We start from the raw sequence: 22,262 nt of genomic DNA on the forward strand, positions 1-22,262 counted from the left end.
TTCCTGGGGCTTTACCATCAGGTCATGGGGCTTTACCATCATTTCCTGGAGCTTTACCATAATTTCCTGGAGCCTTACCACCAGGTCCTGGAGCTTTACCATCAGGTCCTGGAACTTTACCATCGGGTCCTGGAACTTTATCATCAGCCATGTGCTGGAGAGCTTCATGCAGTTCTTTTACTGAGATGGAAGCTTCAAGGCCTTGGATCTGTTGGTCTTTTAATTCCAGGAGGTCACCTGTGCTCAGAAAGTCTATTTCAGATTGTGAAGGGTTAATTTGTGAAGAGTAAAGTTTTTTGTAAAATTCTCTGAAGGTATTGTTTATTTCTTGAGGGTTAAAAGTGATTTAACATTTTGAGTTTGGACTCAGGGGACTGTACAGTTTTCTTTATTTCCTTTTACCTGATTGGCTCAGAGTTTGCTGGATTTATTACCATGTTCTAAGTTCTCCCAGCGTAGTCTCTGTAGTTGAAATTGTGTTTTATGTTCAATTATTTTATTCAACTCTATTTTTAATTTCCTTAGTTCCATCAATAGGCGCTGGTCTTTGCAGGCAGCATGAGCTGTCTCCATGGTTTGGATTTTATCTTCCAGGTCTTTCTCCTTTATTTTGTCCTCTGTTCTTGTATGAGGAGTAAGAAATGATTGTACCTCTCATGAAGACTCTAGCGCCTCCCATAGGACACAGGGAGAGACACCAGGCAGGTCTAGCGCCTCCCAGAGGACACAGGGAGAGACACCAGGCAGGTCTAGCGTCTCCCAGAGGACACAGGGAGAGACACCAGGCAGGTCTAGCGCCTCCCAGAGGACACAGGGAGAGACACAGGGAGAGACACCAGGCAGGTCTAGCGTCTCCCAGAGAACACAGGGAGAGACACAAGGCAAGTCTAACGTCTCCCAGAGGACACAGGGAGAGACACCAGGCAGGTCTAGCACCTCCCAGAGGACACAGGGAGAGACACCAGACAGGTCATTTGTTTCTAAAAAGATTGACCATTGTTTTTTAAAGAATGTGAGGAAGTCTGGACCCTTGAGCAGTGGTGTGTTAAATCTCCATTGTCTGATAGGAGGGTGATTGTTCTATTAGTGACTGTCATAGTGACAGGTCAAAAGTCAAAGGTCACTGATAGTGATGGGGTGAATCTGTGTGTCCAAGGTGTCTTTAATCACTGATTTACTCACCAGAAAGTAATCTAACCCTGAATAGGATTGGTGCACTGCTGAGTACAAGGTGTACTCTTTAAGAGAGGGATGAGAGGTACGCCAAGCGTCTCAAAGACCATAGTCACTCATGTACTGCTGGACTAGATCTATTGATTAGTGACCATAGTCACTCATGTACTGCTGGACTAGATCTATTGATTAGTGACCATAGTCACTCATGTACTGCTGGACTATGGCAGTGGATTCCCAGTGTCGGTGTTTACTGCCTTACTACCTCTGTGTACTTGTGGACTGAGGACCTTGTTGAGGACTCCTCCCACTATCAGTGTTTGGTCAGAGTGTGTTGAGAGGGTGAAGAAGTTGTGATAGAAGGAGGGTCATCAACATTTGGGCCGTAGATGTTTGTGATCCACATCTCTATGTTCTGAAGAGAGATGTGAAGAATTATAAATCCTTGCTAATACTACCTTGCTAATGCTATGTTGCTGATGCTACCTTGCTAATTTTATGTTGTTACGTTGCTATCAAGAAGCAGCTGCGGCACTGGATTGAAGTCTGAGTGTTTTGTCATGAGAATATTTGGCGAATAAATGAGAAAGGGCTCTTCACTGAGAGTAAACCTGCAGACTGGATCAGACACTGGACAGCCTGCTGTTAGCACTCTGAACAGAGTGACTCTGCAGGGGATTACCTGGTTGTAACAGTGGTGAGCTATAAAAAGCTGACTGACTCAAACCCCTCAAGGAAGAAACACTGTACATCTTCACCATGTTGCTGTGCTGCCCACTTTAGTTTTCTGTGCTGTAATACTTTTGTTGTGCTGTTTGAGGATCATTCTGTGTACAACATCATGGCGGACTCTACGCTGGTGTCTATGGCATGCTGCGCTACAGGCAGCACCAGAGGATACGATGAGCTCCTGCTCCACCAGGTGAGAACACGCACATGTGAGAAACTGGCTTTACATTTGTATGAACGTGAAGACACAAGCACATCCTTCCTCTGGGCGTTTTAGAGATCATGGACTCATCGTGATTCACAGGTCTGCTACTTTACACATTCATGGTGGAGAGTTAGTTTACTTTACTGAGAGGTTTGGTTGGTTTGTTCTCTCGGTGACTGTCATCACACAAGGTTTTTATAAGTAGAGGGTGCAGGTGACAGGAAGTGGTGGGTACAGGTGACAGGAAGTGGTGGGTGCAGATGACAGGAAGTGGTGTTTCCAGGTGACAGGAAGTAGTGGGTACAGGTGACAGGAAGTGGTGGGTACAGGTGACAGGAAGTGGTGGGTGCAGATGACAAGAAGTGGTGGGTGCAGATGACAGGAAGTGGTGTTTCCAGGTGACAGGAAGTAGTGGGCGCAGATGACAGGAAGTGGTGGGTACAGGTGACAGGAAGTGGTGGGTCCAGGTGACAGGAAGTGGTGGGTTCAGGTGACAGGAAGTGGTGGGTGCAGGTGACAGGAAGTGGTGGGTACAGGTGACAGGAAGTGGTGATTACAGTTAACAGGAAGTGGTGGGTGCAGGTGACAGGAAGTGGTGGTTCCAGGTGACAGGAAGTGGTGATTACAGTTAACAGGAAGTGGTGGGTGCAGGTGACAGGAAGTGGTGTTTCCAGGTGACAGGAAGTAGTGGGCGCAGATGACAGGAAGTGGTGGGTACAGGTGACAGGTAGTGGTGGTTCCAGGTGACAGGAAGTGGTGGGTACAGGTGACAGATAGTGGTGGGTGCAGTTGACAGGAAGTGGTGGGTGCAGATGACAGGAAGTGGTGGTTCCAGGTGACAGGAAGTAGTGGGCACAGGTGACAGATAGTGGTGGGTTCAGGTGACAGGAAGTGGTGGGTGCAGGTGACAGGAAGTGGTGGGTTCAGGTGACAGGAAGTGGTGGGTTCAGGTGACTGGTAAATGTCCAGACTGAGCTTCGGTCTGTTTTTCTCTCCTGCTCCGCCTCTGTAGTTATGATAAAAACTGGGTTCTGACATTTAGAGTCTATCCTCATTATCGGGCCTCTTCCATCCAAGTTTATACTGTACATGAGCAGGATGTCAGTCAGGCTACAAAATTACTTGATTGGATTGAAAAAAATGTTTTGGTATAAAATGAATTTGTTTCCCTTGTCACAGTACAGCACTGTCAACTCGGTGTTTGAGGTTCCGTGTTAATTTATAGTTTACACCAGAGTGTGCCGGATGTAGCTGCTTTCCAGCTGCTGTCGTTCTTCCCTCGTCCACCACAAGAGCACTTTTAGATCCGATGTCCTTCAGTTGTTTGTCCCTGTTCTGACAGAAGTTTTATCGGTCTGTGTTCCAGATGTGTGGGATGAGCGAAGTTCTTCAGTACGCCTGCTGGAACAATGATGCTCCCACAGAGAACCACCAGGGAACCCACCTCAGGACAGGGATCGTAACTGCCAGGCGGAGTCTCAACAGTCTGCACCAGCAGCTCTCTGCTGAGGGCTTCACTCAGGTCCTCCTGCCGTGTGCTTCAGACCACATTCACACAACAAAGTGTTGTTGTTGCCTGCTTCCACAGCGATGGGGCTGAGCATTGTCAAAAATCCCATCGTAACTGCCGTTTTCCAAAAGTATCTTTCGTGTTTTGAGTGCCTTTGAGCACCGTTGTCGTGGAAACGGACCCGAAAATGTTGCGTTTGACTTGAAAACATTGTGGTGTAAACAGGGTGAGAGTCGGTACAGTATGGTAAGGTATGGTACGGTACAGCACCGCATGGTACAACATGATATGGTAAGTCACAGCACGGTATCGTATGGTACGGTATGGTATGTCACAGTATGGTATGGTATGTCACAGTATGGTATGGTATGACACGTTACAGTACGGCATGGTATGGTATGGCACAGTACGGTACGTAAGGCAAAGTGTACCCATACCTAACACTGTTGCGTGGTTCCACCACAGAGAGCATAGTTAAAATGGAGGCGGGGGTTTACAGTCGATGAAATATTTAAATATTCAGGGCAAGTCAGAATGATGATCGTCACTGACCAATCAGCAGACGGCTGCATTGTAGCTCCGCCTTCTGAGACCCTTCATCATGGCGAGGTACGTAAAAGGAGGGGTCAAGTAAATCGTACCTGGTAGTTACAGTATTTTCAGTACCATCCACAACTTTTGTCAGTGGAGATACAGGAAAACCCGTCCCAAACCAAACCATCCCATACTGTACCGTCCCATACCAAACCGTATCGCACTGTACCGTACCATAAGCCGCGGTTCCACCACACTTTCTGTGCCAGGACGTTGCGGGGTGGGACGACTTTTCTCGTGGTCTGACTGAAAAAGTTGTTCATGGTACCGAAAGAAACCACCTACGATTTTCCATCCCCCCTCCGTTGAGGTACCTTGCACTGAGGAAGAGTCTGTGAGGAGGAGTGACAACGCAGCCGTCTGCTGATTGGTAATGATGATTGTCACTCCGGACTTGAAGCAATATTTGAATATTTCATCGGCAGTAAACCCTCCTGTTGTTGTTTACATGTGCTACTTTGTGCTCATTGGTTGTTTTGTTAACTGGTTTATTGAAACGTCGCCGCAGAACATGGCATCTTTGAACGAGGTACAGACGCTCCTCTCAGTAACAGGAGGGGCGGAGCTTCAGCAGGAGCTGGACGCGTGTGTCACAGAGAACGACTAAGACAGCCGCAGTTGCAGCTGGGCAAAGATGGCCGCCGCTGGCTGCTTCCTTGTCCTTCTCTGGACATGTCGTCGAGTCGAGCCCCACCTACATTTTAACCGTACTTTCTGCGGTGGGACCGCATGACAGAGTTGGGTCTGGGTGCGCTTTGCCATACTGTAGCCTTCCGCCCTGCAACTCCACCCTGCCCCTGTACTGTACCGTACCATACTGTAGTGTACCGTACCGTACCTTACCATACTGTACCCTACCATACTGTACTGTACCGTACCCTACCATACCGTACCGTACCGTACTGTACTGTACCCTCCGTACTGTACTGTCCCATACCGTACCGTACACTACTGTACTGTACTGTACCTTATGCTACTGTACTGTACCATACCGTAACAGCACATACTGTGGAATGGAATGAGGCATAAAGAAACAACCAAAATAAAGATTTCAGGAAAACCAGAGAGAAACTGTTGTACAGTGTAAACTGGATTCACCATTCTTTGGTTCACCAACAGTTCTCCACCCGCTACAGACCCTTCACAGACCCTCCATCCTCCACCCTCTACAGGCCCTCCACCTTCCACAGATCCTCTATCCTTCACCCTTTACAGACCCTCCGCCCTCCACCCTCTACAGACCCTCCACAGACCCTCCACTGGCCCTCAATGCTCCACAGACCCTCCACACTCCACAGACCCTCCACCCTCCACAGACCTTCCATCCTCCACAGGCCCTACGCAGTCCCTCTGATAGAGGCCTTGCCCTTGGTACTGAGGCCTTGCCATTGGTACTGAGGTCTTGTCCTTGGTACTGTGGTCTTGCCCTTGGTACTGTGGTCTTGCCCTTGGTGCTGAGGCCTTGCCATTGGTGCTGAGGCCTTCCCCTTGGTACTGTGGTCTTGCCCTTGGTATTGTGGTCTTGCCCTTGGTACTGTGGTCTTGCCCTTGGTACTGAAGCTTTGCCCTTGGTACTGTGGTCTTGCCCTTGGTACCGAGGCCTTGCTGTTGGTACTGAGGCCTTGCCCACGGCCTAACATGTCCTCTCGGTGGATGTGCAGGTGGATGTGAGGTGGCTGGATGGAGACGTGGTTGTGGTGACCAGACACTGTCCCCGTTCCCACCGGTCGGTGGTGGCTGTGGTTCGGAGGGCAAGCAGGAGTCCAGAGACCAATGTTCCACCCATCTGCATACTAGGTGATGGTCCAACAAGCAGGTCCTGGTCCAGACCTTCAGAGAGGAGCTGCTGCTGACCGGGACTGTTTCCTCTGGACACAGGTCAGATCCAGGAGGTGCTGTTAGAAGCTGTGACCGTCGTCAACACTTCTGACAATGGGTTGAATAAATGGAAGATAGTGATTAGAGAACACATGCAGGTAACATAGTTTTCTTCTCAGAGTGATGAGATGAGAGGACTACTAATCCAGATTACATGAAGTATGTTGTAATCTCTCACAGCTGCAGGACAGTGGAGTGGAGCTCAGAACAAGACAACATGCGAGTGCTAATCAAGAGATCGTGTTGGAGAAGTTACCTCCAGGTTACGTGATCATCTTCAGGTGAATATCAAGGCGGACGAAACAGTACTGTGTGGTTCCCTGTCTCTCTGACCTGTTTGGACCTGTTCTCACCAGAGTGGCTCTGGATTCGACCACCAGCCAGCAAGTGGAGTCCCTGAGACTCCAGCTGCTTCAGTTCAGTCCTCAGTCCCAGACCCCCAGTCTGCCTGAACCGGACTCCCCAGCAGTGCTGGCCCAGCCTGTAGCCACGTGCGTATGCCTTCATCTGATTCAACTTTATGGTTTTCTTTGTTGTGTTTCACAGTATACGTGAGGAATGTGTGGATATGTTCACCACATCAAACAATTACCACTAAAAATAACTCTAATCTCAACATGAAGCCAATTCTTCAGAAACCTTCTGCTGAATCCAGTGAAATGTCCAGAAAACATTTTTACAAAGAGCAACCAGGCAGCTGGAGTAGCTTTCATGTTAACATCGTGTCCCATATTCTGAAGAAATGTTTTCTTTGAACCCTTGAGCATTTTCTCTCTGGCTTGGTGGATTGGAGCCACAGGGCTGATGTTTGACACCTCAGCTTTAGACTCAATTCAAAGAAATAAAAACTTGGTGGAACAAACGAGTCTTTAACCAGACCATGCTGCTTGTTTTCACGGTTTCCTAGAACAGAACCTGCTGAAAGCTGTCTTCAGTTTGATTGACGGTTCTGTCAGAACCTCAGTGTGTGTTCCTCCTCAGATGGTTCTTCAGACTGACTCTGACATGAACCTCAGAGTGTGTTCCTCCTCAGATGGTTCTTCAGACTGACTCTGACATGAACCTCAGAGTGTGTTCCTCCTCAGATGGTTCTCCAGACTGACTCTGACCGACATCAATCTGCTGTTGTTCCGTTGCCACGCCCAGGAGCAGCAGGACGGTCGAGGCTGCTACCACGTCCCCGGTTGGTCGTCCCTCGTCTACGGAGGCCTGCAAGGTACTGAGACTTATCATTCGCCCTCCATCTTCCTCACATCTGGTCTTTACTGCACTACCCTCCACCTCCTCTGAGGAGAACCTCCACCTGCCCCCGGACCTCACCTTCAGACTGCACTAACCCTCTCTGTCCACCGCAGCAAAGATCTCTGCTTACTGCTCCTCTTCAACTGCACCCTAACCACCCACTGTGGATCACCTCCACCCTCACTGGGTGGAGGTGGCTATGACTGAAAGTGGCTAGAATGAGTTTGGTCTGCAGATTGTTGCTCCATGAAGGAGATCAACCATCAGCAGACTCCTCCACCCCCCCATCACCCCCTGGTGGTCTCCACCAGAGGTTTACCAGGCAGCTCCATCTGGGGGGAGGACCCAGGTGGTCCAGGACTCTGGTCTGGTCTGGAGGAGGACCCAGGTGGTCCAGGACCCCAGAGGACTTTGATAAGGAGATAAAGAGCCATGATCCATGATCATCATTCAGTCTGTTCTCCTCTTCAGGGCTGATGTCAGTGATGGCGGAGCTTCGTCCTCATAATGACCTTCAGCATCCGTTCTGTGAAAACCTGAGACAAGGAGACTGGATCCTGGACTACACTGTCAACAGGCTGCTGGCTCAGGGGGGCGCTGTGGAGCAGGTGGGCTGCAGCCATATTCACAAGTACAGACTCGCCCCTAACATCTACATCTCGTCCCAGTGCATCTCAAACTAAATCTTTACTGAATAAAAGTTCCACCAGTGGACAGACGGATGTTTGTTTCAAGCATCTGTGATGATTTCAAGCAAAGTGAAGTCAGTGAGGCCAACAGATGGTTCTAGATGTAGCTCGAGCTGTACATCTAGATCTAGATCGAGTTCTACATCTAGATCTAGATCGAGTTCTACATCGAGATCTAGATTGAGTTCCACATCTAGATCGAGTTCTTCATCTAGATTGAGTTCTAGATCTCACTAAGATTGAATGGTTAAACCAAGTATATAATTCATTTTTCTGTCAATGTGCCTGAACACTCGGTGTCCAGCTGATTGTTTCACTCGGTGGAGTTGTGAATGGACTCACTGTTTCACTTCCAGGTGGGTCGCTGGTTCGAGGCCATGTTTGGTTACCTGAAGGTTCTCCCTCGTGACCTGGTGCCTTCGTATTTTGATGCCATCATCCAGGGAGCCTACACCACTGCTCTCAACACTGTGTTCAGGAAAATGTCCAGGTTGGCTTCTTACCCTTTTCATTGACCCTCTCTGTGGCCGACTGTACTATTGCTGATATTATCAATGATTTCTGATTCAGTTGTTCTCTCACTCCATTGACTAGCTCCTGTAGACCAAGGTTATCTGAAAACATCTTTGTAGGATTAAAAGCAGTTACAAAGAAGTGAAATCAAACTGTGCTTGTATGTTCACTGACATGTGGCTCGTTATTCTCACCATTTCAGTCAACAAGTACATGTACCAGGATCCATGTTGAGAGTAATGCGTTACCAAAAGCCACAGACAGTACGGTTAAAATTTAGGCTGGGTTGGGAACGAGGCGGGGTTGTGAACGAGGCGGGGTTGTAAACAATGCAGGGTTGTGAACGAGGCGGGGTTGTGAACGAGGCGGGGTGTGAACGATACGGGGATGTGAACGATGCGGGGATGTGAACGAGGCGGGGGTTGTAAACGAGGCGGGGTTGTGAACGAGGCGGGGTTGTAAACGAGGCGGGGATGTGAACGAGGCGGGGTTGTGATCGATACGGGGATGTGAACGATGCGGGGATGTGAACGAGGCGGGGATGTGAACGAGGCGGGGATGTGAACGAGGCGGGGGATGTGAACGAGGCGGGGTTGTGATCGATACGGGGATGTGAACGATGCGGGGGATGTGAACGAGGCGGGGTTGTGATCGATACGGGGATGTGAATGAGGCGGGGATGTGAACGAGGCGGGGATGTGAACGAGGCGGGGATGTGAACGAGGCGGGGTTGTGATCGATACGGGGATGTGAACGAGGCGGGGTTGTGATCGATGCGGGGATGTGAACGAGGCGGGGATGTGAACGAGGCGGGGATGTGAACGAGGCGGGGGATGTGAACGAGGCGGGGTTGTGAACGAGGCGGGGATGTGAACGAGGCGGGGATGTGAAAGAGGCGTGGTTGTGAACGAGGCGGGGTTGTAAACGAGGCGGGTTTGTAAACCATGCGGGGATGTGAACGAGGCGGGTTTTGAACGAGGCGGGGTTGTAAACGAGGCGGGTTTTGAACGAGGCGGGATGTAAACGAGGCGGGGTTGTAAACGAGGCGGGTTTTGAACGAGGCGGGGTTGTAAACGAGGCGGGGTTGTAAACGAGGTGGGGTTGTAAACTAGGCGGGTTGTGAACAAGGCGGGGTTGTAAACGAGGCGGGTTGTGAACGAGGCGGGTTGTAAACGATGCGGGTTGTAAACGAGGCGGGTTGTAAACGAGGCGGGGATGTGAACGAGGCGGGTTGTGAACGAGGCGGGGTTGTGAACCATGCGGGGATGTGAATGAGGCGGGGTTGTAAACGAGGCGGGTTTTGAACGAGGCGGGATGTAAACGAGGCGGGGTTGTAAACGAGGCGGGTTTTGAACGAGGCGGGGTTGTAAACGAGGCGGGGTTGTGAACGAGGCGGGTTTTAAACGAGGCGGGGTTGTAAACGAGGCGGGTTGTGAACGAGGCGGGTTGTAAACGAGGCGGGGTTGTAAACGAGGCGGGTTGTGAACGAGGCGGGGTTGTAAACGAGGCGGGGTTGTGAACGAGGCGGGTTTTGAACGAGGCGGGATGTAAACGAGGTGGGGTTGTAAACGAGGTGGGGTTGTAAACTAGGCGGGTTGTGAACAAGGCGGGGTTGTAAACGAGGCGGGTTGTGAACGAGGCGGGTTGTAAACGATGCGGGTTGTAAACGAGGCGGGTTGTAAACGAGGCGGGGATGTGAACGAGGCGGGTTGTGAACGAGGTGGGGTTGTGAACCATGCGGGGATGTGAATGAGGCGGGGTTGTAAACGAGGCGGGTTTTGAACGAGGCGGGATGTAAACGAGGCGGGGTTGTAAACGAGGCGGGGTTGTAAATGAGGCGGGGATGTGAACCATGCGGGGTTGTAAACTAGGCGGGTTGTGAACAAGGCGGGGTTGTAAACGAGGTGGGGTTGTAAACGAGGCGGGTTGTAAACGAGGCGGGGATGTGAACGAGGCGGGTTGTGAACGAGGCGGGTTTTGAACGAGGCGCGGTTGTAAACGAGGCGGGGTTGTAAACGAGGCGGGTTGTGAACGAGGCGGGTTGTAAACGAGGCGGGTTGTAAACGAGGCGGGTTGTGAACCATGCGGGGTTGTAAACGAGGCGGGTTGTAAACAAGGCGGGTTGTAAACGAGGCGGGTTGTGAACCATGCGGGGTTGTAAACGAGGCGGGTTGTAAACAAGGCGGGTTGTAAACGAGGCGGGTTTGTAAACCATGCTGGGTTGTGAACGAGGCGGGGTTGTGAACCATGCGGGGTTGTAAACGAGGCAGGGATGTGAACGAGGCGGGTTGTGAACCATGCGGGGTTGTAAACGAGGCAGGTTGTAAACAAGGCGGGTTGTAAACGAGGCGGGTTTGTAAACCATGCTGGGTTGTGAACGAGGCGGGGTTGTGAACCATGCGGGGTTGTAAACGAGGCAGGGATGTGAACGAGGCGGGTTGTGAACGAGGCGGGTTGTGAACGAGGCGGGGTTGTGAACCATGCGGGGTTGTAAACGAGGTGGGGATGTGAACGAGGCGGGTTGTGAACGAGGCGGGGTTGTGAACCATGCGGGGTTGTAAACGAGGCGGGGTTGTAAACGAGGCGGGGATGTGAACCATGCCGGGTTTTAAACGAGGCGGGTTGTAAACGAGGCCGGTTGTGAACGAGGCGGGGTTGTAAACGAGGCGGGATTGTAAACGAGGCGGGTTGTGAACGAGGCGGGGTTGTAAACGAGGCGGGATTGTAAACGAGGCGGGTTGTGAACGAGGCGGGTTGTAAACGAGGCGGGTTGTAAACGAGGCGGGTTGTAAACGAGGCGGGTTTTGAACGAGGCGGGGTTGTAAACAAGGCGGGTTGTAAACAAGGCGGGTTGTAAACGAGGCGGGTTTGTAAACCATGCGGGGATGTGAACGAGGCGGGTTGTAAACGAGGCGGGTTTTGAATGAGGTGGGGTTGTAAACGAGGCGGGGTTGTAAACGAGGCGGGTTTCGAACGAGGCGGGATGTAAACGAGGTGGGGTTGTGAACAAGGCGGGGTTGTAAACGAGGCGGGTTGTGAACAAGGCGGGGTTGTAAACGAGGCGGGTTGTGAACGAGGCGGGTTGTGAACGAGGCGGGTTGTTAACAATGCGGGTTGTAAACGAGGCGGGGATGTGAACGAGGCGGGGTTGTGAACCATGCGGGGTTGTAAACGAGGCGGGTTGTGAACGAGGCGGGTTTTAAACGAGGCGGGTTGTAAACAATGCGGGTTGTAAACGAGGCGGGGATGTGAACGAGGCGGGTTGTGAACGAGGCGGGGTTGTGAACCATGCGGGGTTGTAAACGAGGCGGGTTGTGAACGAGGCGGGTTTTAAACGAGGCGGGTTGTAAACAAGGCGGGTTGTAAACGAGGCGGGTTTGTAAACCGTGCGGGGATGTGAATGAGGCGGGGTTGTAAACGAGGTGGGTTTTGAACGAGGCGGGTTTTGAACGAGGCGGGGTTGTAAACGAGGCGGGTTGTGAACGAGGCGGGGTTCTGAACGAGGCGGGGTTGTAAACGAGACGGGGTTGTAAACGAGGCGGGTTGTAAATGAGGCGGGTTGTGAACGAGGCGGGGTTGTAATTGAGGCGGGGTTGTAAACGAGGCGGGTTGTGAACGAGGCGGGTTGTGAACGAGGCGGGGTTGTAAACGAGGCGGGTTTTGAACGAGGCGGGTTTTGAACGAGGCGGGGTTGTAAACGAGGCAGGGTTGTAAACGAGGCGGGGTTGTAAATGAGGCGGGGTTGTAAACGAGGCAGGGTTGTAAACGAGGCGGGGTTGTAAACGAGGCGGGTTGTAAACGAGGCGGGTTGTAAACGAGGCGGGTTTTGAACGAGGCGGGTTGTAAACGAGGCGGGGATTGTAAATGAGGCGGGTTGTAAACGAGGCGGGGTTGTAAATGAGGCGGGTTGTAAACGAGGCGGGTTGTAAACGAGGCGGGATGTGAACGAGCCCAAAAACCAGGACTTTCATGGTATGACGTAATCCTGGTGTGACTGATGTCACAGTGTCTGACCACCTGCAGGTTGTGATGTCATTAGGGGGAGTGGGAGAGAGGACGGACTTTATCTACATATTTCAGTCTGTGTGGGTTTGGAAGCAGTCAGACGTAAACTTTAGACACTAGGAGGCGCAGTTTGACATTTAATGTCATTTAATAGTCTTTTGAAACCGATACGATATTCGCCCTCAGAGGTAATAGCTTATAGGTAATAGGTAATTGCTTGAGGGCCTTTTTTGGGTGAAAGTCTTACTTTGAAAGGCAAATTGCAGACTTCCTGTTGCATTTAGGTCTGGGGTACCAGTGCATGATTTTTAGGTCTTGTTGAGACGAACAATTGAATTTTGATTTTGATCTCCCTACAACATTCCTACCCGCCATCGTAGCTGCTTGTGTTTCTAGGTGGCGCTAAAGAGCACATTTTGAAACTCTAATTTTTACATTTCCTTAATTCTTCCGCCAGTCTTGATGAGCGGACACATTTGGTGAATTTTGTGCTTGAAGAGGCGTCAGGAGAGGAAAACCGAAGAAGGAAGGAAGATATGAAAGACTAGTGAATCCTGGTCCTGCAGGCCTCCAAATATAAACAAGTCATTCAAGACTAATATGTACAAAATAAGACTAATATGTACAAGAGAAGACTAATATTTACAAAATAAGACTAATATGTACAAGAGAAGACTAATATTTACAAAATAAGACTAATATGTACAAGAGAAGACTAATATGTACATAGATAACAGTGCAGTGGTAAAGAGTGAAAAAGGATGATGAAGTAGTTGAGTATTTACATTATAGAGTGGCATAGATGGTTATTTAAATTAAATAATATACATATATGTACAGTTGTGGTCACAACTTGACATACACATGTAAAAAACCTGATGTCATGGCCGTCTTGAATTTCCAATCATTTCTAATACTCTTATTTTTCTGTGATAAAAGAACCAAACTTCAGGAAAGTTTCTTGTGTTTCTATTTATTATTATGGGTCAACTGAAGATGTGACCAAATCTGCTGGGTCAGCAACATGATCCTGGAAAGAACGCTCAGATTTCCAGTATCTCAGCATACACATAAACCGTGATCATAGTCTTACTAATGTAATATCCTTCAGTACTCTTACATGAAGTAGTCAATAGTTTTAGAAGCTACACAGTCATGACTCTCCATCGTCTCCTCTGAATATAGAATCGGCTGCAGTTAAACTACATTTCACTAATTAGAGTGCCTCCACACATTTCAGGGGTTATTCTATAGAAAGTACCTCCAAAGTACTGTAAAGTATCACAATTCAGAGACAGTAATGTTGTAATGTAACTCATAACTTTTTGGAAGTAAGGAGATGTGTGCAGCCACTGATCATGTCTGTGCTGGTCTCTGACGAGGTCTTCTGTTCCCTCCCGCACCCTCCCTTCCTGTCCTGTCCCTCCTGTCCCCTCCCTTTCACTCCCATCCTCTCCCTTCCTGTCCCTCCTGTCCCCTCCCTTTCACTCCCATCCTCTCCCTTCCTGTCCTGTCCCTCCTGTCCCCTCCCTTTCACTCCCATCCTCTCCCTTCCTGTCCCTCCTGTCCCCTCCCTTTCACTCCCATCCTCTCCCTTCCTGTCCCTCCTGTCCCCTCCCTTTCACTCCCATCCTCTCCCTTCCTGTCCTGTCCCTCCTGTCCCCTCCCTTTCACTCCCATCCTCTCCCTTCCTGTCCCTCCTGTCCCCTCCCTTTCACTCCCATCCTCTCCCTTCCTGTCACGTTCCCTCCCGTCCCCTCCCATCCCATCCCCTTCCCTCCCGTCCCCTTCCTGTCCTGCCTCCCATCCCCTTCCTTCCCGTCCCCTCCCTTACTGTCCTGTCCCTCCCGTCCCCTCCCTTACTGTCCTGTCCCGTCCCGTTCCCTCCCGTCCCGTCCCTCCTATATCATCCTGTCCCATCCTGTCCGTCCCCTCCCGTCTCCACAGCTTTGTGCAGAGTGGTTCCAGCCTGGTCAAACAGCTGGCGTTGGGCTCAGTTCAGATGTGTGGACCAGGTCACAGCTGGACACACCTCCACCTGTCCCCTCACCTGAACATGGCGCCGCAGAGCTGTGTGTCCCTGGCAGCAGGTCAGTTCCTTAACCTCCAACGAGAGGAAATCAGAGGGGAAACAGTAGTTGGCAGAGCTGCACCTATTGCGCTTTTTAAAAAGATGACTACGAGTATTAATGTTGAGCTATTAGGTACCGAGTACTACTACCAGTAAGTACCATAAAGTCAAATGATACATCAAACCACCTTCCCCAGCCTCACAGTCTGCAGCAACAACCCAAATGGAATCTATTGACTCCTCTTCACTGACTCGTTTTGACACGACAGATTCCAAAGTAATGTATTTCAGCCTGGGTTCTCCTGCAGGTTCTTTTCACAGCTTTATTCATTTACAGAACAATGAATGGAACATCGAGCATGTGGCCCACTGTAACAGGAACATATATTTGGTCATAAATAAACACTGGACATGAACGATATTGATCGTGGGAGGGAGAGAGCATAGCAGAGCGTAGCGTCGCTCTGCTATGCTAATGCAGACGGAGGTGCTGGGAATGAGAGGATCACTTTACCATGCTTAGCATGTAGCATGTAGCATTTCTGGTGTGTTAGCCTGAAACTCTTTAGCATGTAGCATGTAGCATTGCTGGTGTGTTAGCCTGAAACTCTTTAGCATGTAGCATGTTGATCTCTTCCCGTTTGACCTGATCACTTCCTGTTTGACCTGATCACTTCCTGTTTGCCCTGATCTCTTCCTTTTTGCCCTGATCTCTTCCTGTTTGACCTGATCTCTTCCTGTTTGCCCTGATCTCTTCCTGTTTGACCTGATCTCTTCCTGTTTGCCCTGATCTCTTCCTGTTTGACCTGATCTCTTCCTGTTTGCCCTGATCTCTTCCTGTTTGACCTGATCTCTTCCTGTTTGACCTGATCTCTTCCTGTTTGCCCTGATCTCTTCCTTTTTGCCCTGATCTCTTCCTGTTTGCCCTGATCTCTTCCTGTTTGACCTGATCTCTTCCTGTTTGCCCTGATCTCTTCCTTTTTGCCCTGATCTCTTCCTGTTTGCCCTGATCTCTTCCTGTTTGACCTGATCTCTTCCTGTTTGCCCTGATCTCTTCCTGTTTGCCCTGATCTCTTCCTGTGTGACCTGATCTCTTCCTGTTTGCCCTGATCTCTTCCTGTTTGACCTGATCTCTTCCTGTTTGCCCTGATCTCTTCCTGTTTGAACACACATCCTGTGTGTTTTCAGGGCTGCCTCACTTCAGCGTGGGAAGATTTTGCTGCTGGAGTCGGGACGCCTTCATGTCGTTCCGAGGGCTGCTGCTGCTGACGGGCCGCCACGCTGAAGCTCGGTGAGTGCTCTACCTCACACTCCAACACTTTCAGGACACATTCTGGATCTTCTCCTCCATATTCAAGACTCAGTTGACTCTCAGAGGACTGTGAGACTGTATGAAACTAAAAACAGAAGTTGTTTGTGAATTAGAACTGATCGATTCAATTCACTTTTACCTGCGTAAACACAACACAGTCATTTCAAAGCACTAGTACAGAAAATTAAGAAGAATTCCATGGATCTTTATGTGTGAACTCAACATAATCACCTTTACATGAAGAGGCAGACTGAAGCTGAATAAAGAAGGCTTCCTTTCACTGCAGCTCCATCAGCATTAACATTCACACACATTCTGGAGTGCTTCAGTGAGTGTTCAGGTTTCATGTCTTCTTCACTTTGGTTTTCAACCTGCAGGGAAACATCCGTCTGCAACAGCTACATGAAATACGTCTTTTTGTTTACTGTTTCCATCATTTACATTTTCTTTCTTTCTTTGTTCGTCACGTCAAACAGCCGAACAATGTGTGAACCTGTTAACATGACGGTTGGTCTGTGTTGGTTTTTAGTCTCCTCTTAAATAAACTAATGGTGTGGGCCCTTCGGACCGAGGCTGCTAGTTGATTCCAGAGTAAAGGAGCCATATGGCTGAAACTCCTGCCTCCTCTTTTACTTTGAAGGACTTTAGGGATTACCAACAGTCCTGCATCCTCAGAGCCAAGGGCTCGTGGAGGGTGAGACACTTCTAGAAGTTTCTCCATATAGGACGGAGCCTGGTGATGAAGAGTTTTAGATGTGATCAGAAGGATGTTGAATTCTATTCTAGATTTGATGTGAAGCCAGTGTAAGGATGCTAAGACTGGGGAGATGTTCTCTCTTCTTCCAGTTCTGGTTAGTAAACCTGCAGCAGCGTTCTGCTCTAGCTGGAAGATCCTAACAGAGGAGTTTGGACATCCTGACATTAGGGAGTTACAATCATCTCATCTTGAAGTCACAAAGGCAGGAAGCATTTGTTCTGCATCTTTGAAGGACAAGAAGTTTCTCATTTTTGCAATATTCCTTAGATGGAAGAAGGCTGTCCTGGAGACATGTTTAACATGGGACATAAAGGACAGATCCTGATCAGAAATAACACCCAGGTTCCTAATATCACTGTTAGAGGTTAAGGTAATATTATCTAAGGTAATCAGACTATCTGAAAAGTAATCCCTGAGCTTTTTAGGACCTAGGATTAGAACCTCAGTCTTGAATGTGTTGAGCATTAAGAAGTTGATAGACATCCAGGACTTAACGTCCCTGAGGCAGGACTCTAGTTTAAGAAGTTGGTCGGCCTGATTGGCTTTAACTGATAAATAGAGCTGAGTATCATCTGCATAACAATGAAAGTTAATGTTGTGTTTCCTAATAATATTTCCGAGTGGTAACATCTAGAGATTAAACAATATGGGTCCGAGGACGGAGCCTTGTGGTACTCCACACAGAACCCGTTCATGTATTGAAGATTTGTTATTTACATGAACAAATTGAAACCGGCACCGGGAGTGGATGAGATTCGCCCTGAGTTCCTTAAGTCTCTGGATGTGCAGGGACTGTCCTGGCTGACACATCTCTGCAACATTGCGTGGCGGTCGGGGACAGTGCCTCTGGAGTGGCAGACCGGGGTGGTGGTCCCTCTTTTTAAGAAGGGGGATCGGAGGGTGTGTTCCAACTACAGGGGGATCACACTCCTCAGCCTCCATGGGAAAGTTTATTCCAGGGTACTGGAGAGGAGGATCCGGCCGTTAGTCGAACCTCGGATCCAAGAGGAACAATGCGGTTTTCGTCCAGGTCGCGGAACACTGGACCAGCTCTATACCCTCCACCGGCTACTCGAGGGTTCATGAGAGTTCGCCCAATCAGTCCACATGTGTTTTGTGGACCTGGAGAAGGCGTTCGACTGTGTCCCTCGGGACGTCCTGTGGGGGGTGCTCCGGGAGTATGGAGTCCGGGACCCTTTGCTAAGGGCTGTCCGGTCCATGTATGCCCGGAGCAGGAGTTTGGTTCGCATTGCCGGCAGTAAGTCGGACCTGTTCCCAGTGCACGTTGGCCTCCGGCAAGGCTGTCCTTTGTCACCGGTTCTGTTCATAACTTTTATGGACAGAATTTCTAGGCACAGCCAGGGACCGGAGGGGGGCTGGTTTGGGGACCACAGGATCTCGTCTCTGCTTTTTGCAGACGATGTGGTCCTGGTGGCTTCATCAAACCTGGACCTTCAGCGTGCACTGGCGTGGTTCGCAGCCGAGTGTGACGCAACTGGGATGAGGATCAGCACCTCTAAATCCGAGGCCATGGTTCTCGACCGGAAAAAGGTGGCTTGCCCCCTTCAGGTCGGTGGAGAGCCCTTGTCCGAAGTGGAGGAGTTCAAGTATCTCGGGGTCTTGTTCAGGAGTGGGGGGAAGATGGAGCGTGAGATCGACAGGCGGATCGGTGCAGCGTCTGCAGTTATGCGGTCGCTGTATCGGTCCGTCGTGGTGAAGAAGGAGCGAAGCCAAAAGGCGAGGCTCTCGATTTACCAGTCGATCTTCGTTCCTACCTCACCTATGGTCATGAGCTTTGGGTCATGACCGAAAGAACGAGATCCCGGATACAAGCGGCTGAAATGAGTTTCCTCCGTAGAGTGGCTGGGCGCACCCTTAGAGATAGGGTGAGGAGCTCAGTCACCTGGGAGGAGCTCGGAGTAGAGCCGCTGCTCCTCCGCATCGAGAGGAGCCAGCTGAGGTGGCTCGGGCATCTGTTTGGGATGCCCCCCAGATGCCTCCCTCGGGAGGTGTTCCGGGCATGTCCCTCCGGTAGGAGGCCTCGGGGCAGACCTAGGACACGCTGGAGAGACTATGTCTTTCGGCTGGCCTGGGAACGCCTTGGGGTCCCACCGGAAAAGCTGGAGGACGTGTCTGGGGCGAGGGAAGTCTGGGCTTCCTTGCTTAGACTGCTGCCCCCGCGACCCGGCCCCGGATAAGCGGAAGAAAATGGATGGATGGATGGAAATTTAAACCGGTCAGATTAATATGATTTAAACCAGTTTAAGGCTAAGTTTTTAATGCCGACGGCATCTTCTAATCTCCTTAAGAGTATATTATGATGGACAGTATCAAATGCAGTACTAAGGTCCAGAAGAAGTATAGCAGATAGAAGAGCTCTATCTGAGGCCATTAGAAGGTCATTAGTAACTTTTAGCAGAGCAGTCTCTGTACTGTGGTTCATTCTGAAGCTGGACTGAAGGTCCTCTAACAGATTATTCTCCTGCAGATAATCCTGGAGTTGTTTAGCCACTACTTGCTCCAGAGCCTTTGACAGGAAAGGAAGGTTGGAGATTGGCCTGTAGTTTGAGAGAAGGCTTGTGTCTAAGTTTGGCTTTTTAATGAGAGGTTTAATAACTGCTAGTTTAAAGGATTGGGGCACATAGCCTATTGTTAGAGACTGGTTAATAATTGCCAGTATAGAATTATTGATTAGTGGCAGTGCCTCTTTCAGAATTCTAGTAGGAATTGGGTCCAACAGGCTAGTAGTTGGTTTAGCAGAAGAAATAAGGGAGTTTAGTTGGACTAGTTGTATTTGCTGAAAGCATTCCAGATGACTGTTAGGTTTAACCAGTTCCTCTGTTATGGGGCTAACAGACGGTAGGGTTTGATGGATGTTATCCCTAAGCCTTGTCATTTTATTTTGAAAGAACTTCATGAAGTCCTCACAACATATATTGATAGGAATGGTGGGCTCAACACTATTTTGGTTCTTGGTCAGTTTGGCTACAGTACTGAAAAGAAACCGGGGGTTGTTTTTGTTTTCCTCTATTAAGGATGAGTAGTAATTAGTTCTACTTCTACTCAGAGCTTTCTTATAAGTTTTGAAGCTATCCTTCCAGGCTATATAATCTAGCTCTGTTTTTGTTGAACGCCAAGTTCTTTCTAATCTACGGGAGCGTTGTTTAAGCTGGCGGGTTGATGAGTTAAACCATGGGGAGGACTTTTCCTGTTTTTTCAGTTTCATTTTTTGAGGAGCTATGTCGTCTAGCGTTGTTTTTAGCATATCTGTCAGACTGTTTGTTAGGTATTCAATGTCTGAGCTAGCAACAGTATACGGGTCAGGAAGATCCACTACTGATTCTATAGCAGAGGGAATTCTTTCCTTGAATTTAGTTACTATGTTATCAGAGAGAGACCTGGTTAACACGGCTTTAACCGGAGGGTTAGAACTATTTAGAACAAAGTCAAAGGTTATTAAGAAGTGATCTGACAGGAAATCATAGTGAGGAGAGATGGTCAGATGCTCTATATTCAAACCATAAGTTAGAATAAGGTCTAGGGTGTGGAGATGTTTCTGGGTAGGCCCGTCTACTACCTGAGAGAAACCTAGAGAGTCAAGTGTCGATCTAAAGCTGCACTGAAACTATCATTTTCTAGGTCAACATGAACATTGAAGTCTCCTACCATGATAACCTTATCTTTAGTCAGGGCTACATCTGACAACAATTCAGAGAATTCAGTTAGAAAAGGTGAAGAAGGTCCAGGAGGACGAGAAATGATTACAGATTCTACAGAATTTACTATTTTATTTGACGGGTGTGGCATGGTCATGCTCAGACTCTCAAAAGAACTAAAGTTGGGTTTTGGGTTAATATTAATTAGTAAGTGAGAGTTCTAGATGGCTGCCTCCACCCTCCTCCACCACCTCCACCAGCTATTTGAGTGTTAATATGACTTGGAGGGGAGGCTTCATTTAGACTAACATACTCATCTTTACGTAGCAGGTTTCTGTTCATCCAAAGAGATCAATGTTGTGTTCACTTATCAGATCATTGACTAGAAGAGCTTTGGATGATAAAGATCTCATGTTTAGGAAACCACATCTCATTTGTTTGTCTTGATTTTGTCTAGTTTCACACTTGATACGGATGAAGTTTTTGTAGTCATTAGAAGTAGTTTTCCTAAGGTTAGATAGTTTTATACTTGTGGTGGTCCGAGGGATAGACACAGTCTCTATGGGATGTTTAACTAAGTTAGCTATGGTTGGTGACTGCCCAGAGGGAAACTCAGAGAGGCGTGTAGGACTGCCACTCTGTTGCCTGGTCCCCACTCTGCTACGTCAGGATGGAGGAGCTAAGCTTTTAACTCTGTTTCTAGATAAGAGGTACGCTCCATCCAACGTGGGATGGATGCCGTCCCTCCTGATGAGACCAGGCTTGTCCCAGAAGGACTTCCAGTTATTAATGAAGCCTACCGAGTTACTGGGACACCACCCTGACAGCCAGCGGTTAAAAGATGAGGCTAAACATCTGGTCCCTGATGAGGTTTGGGAGGGGGCCAGAGAAAACTACTTCGTCTGAAATGGTCCGCGCGTATGTGCACACTGACTCTACGTTAGCTTTGAGGACCTCAGACTTCTTCAGGCGAACGTCGTTTCCACCGCAGTGGATTATAATCCCTTTAAATCTCCGTTTACTCTTGGTCATTAGCTTTAGCTGGGACTCTATGTCGCCTGCTCTGGCCCCAGGCAGGCAGCTAACTGTGGCCGCTGGTTGTCCTAGGTTAACGTGTCTCACTATAGAGGAGCCAATAACCAGCGTGTCCTTCTCAACCAGCGTGCTGCTGAGTAGGGCAAACATATTGGAGACACTGACGGAGGCCTGCGGGGTGTAGCGGGGGGGGGGGGGGGGGGGGGGCGGTAGACTTCTTGCTGCTACGTTTACCCCTGGCAGTCACCCAACCGCCCTGTTCCCCCGGCTGCTCGGGGGCCACTGAGGGGGGGCTAGAGTTAGCAGCTACCTGCGCTGCTAAGCTAGAACGCTCCGCTCCAGCTAAACCTGGCGGGGGGCTACTAGCTACAGGGCTAGCCCTAAGCTGGACAGAGAGGAGACGTTCCTCAAGCTGACTCAGCCTCGCCTCAAGTGCTACAATAAAGCTCCAGGTCACAGGTCCCTGAGTCAGTAACTGAGGTGGAGGTGGAGCTAAACATCTGACATTAGGAGGAGAGGAGGGGGAAGCCATGACGAGACAGGAGCTAATAGGAGCTAAAACAGAGGGAAACTGGAAGGCAGTCACCTTTTGGGTTTGGGATCCGGTTCTTTACGTCCAGTAGTTGGTTTTAGTCGCTCACCTGCTCTGAGCACCGCTCACCTGGATTTACAATGAATGAAGGTTGTGTTGAGGCGACTCTCTCCTCACTAGGTGAATGAAGGTCTTGTTGAGGCGACTCTCTTCGCCTGGTGAATGAAGGTTGTGTTGAGGCGACTCTCTCCCCAACCAGGTGAATGAAGGTTGTGTTGAGGCGACTCTCTCCTCACTAGGTGAATGAAGGTTGTGTTGAGGTGACTTTCTCCTTGCCTGGTGAATGAAGGTTGAAGGTTGT

General features: G+C 49.4%; 1 protein-coding gene across 2 annotated transcripts in view; it reads left to right on the top strand.

Annotated features, from left to right (window-relative positions):
- Positions 1-22,262, top strand: part of LOC308125542 (glycogen debranching enzyme-like) — an 82,950-nt gene that overhangs the window by 40,319 nt on the left and 20,369 nt on the right. For both annotated transcript variants that reach the window (XM_080489394.1, XM_080489393.1), the window contains exons 14-24: positions 1,994-2,095; positions 3,474-3,629; positions 5,873-6,008; positions 6,090-6,187; positions 6,270-6,370; positions 6,446-6,580; positions 7,175-7,305; positions 7,803-7,939; positions 8,377-8,510; positions 14,486-14,628; positions 15,798-15,900. In XM_080489394.1, coding sequence (XP_080345520.1) covers positions 1,994-2,095; positions 3,474-3,629; positions 5,873-6,008; positions 6,090-6,187; positions 6,270-6,370; positions 6,446-6,580; positions 7,175-7,305; positions 7,803-7,939; positions 8,377-8,510; positions 14,486-14,628; positions 15,798-15,900 — 1,376 coding nt within the window. The remainder of the gene's footprint in view (positions 1-1,993; positions 2,096-3,473; positions 3,630-5,872; positions 6,009-6,089; positions 6,188-6,269; positions 6,371-6,445; positions 6,581-7,174; positions 7,306-7,802; positions 7,940-8,376; positions 8,511-14,485; positions 14,629-15,797; positions 15,901-22,262) is intronic.

This window comes from Lipophrys pholis (genome assembly GCF_963383615.2).
Source record: "Lipophrys pholis genome assembly, chromosome: 20".
Lineage (NCBI taxonomy): Eukaryota > Metazoa > Chordata > Actinopteri > Blenniiformes > Blenniidae > Lipophrys > Lipophrys pholis.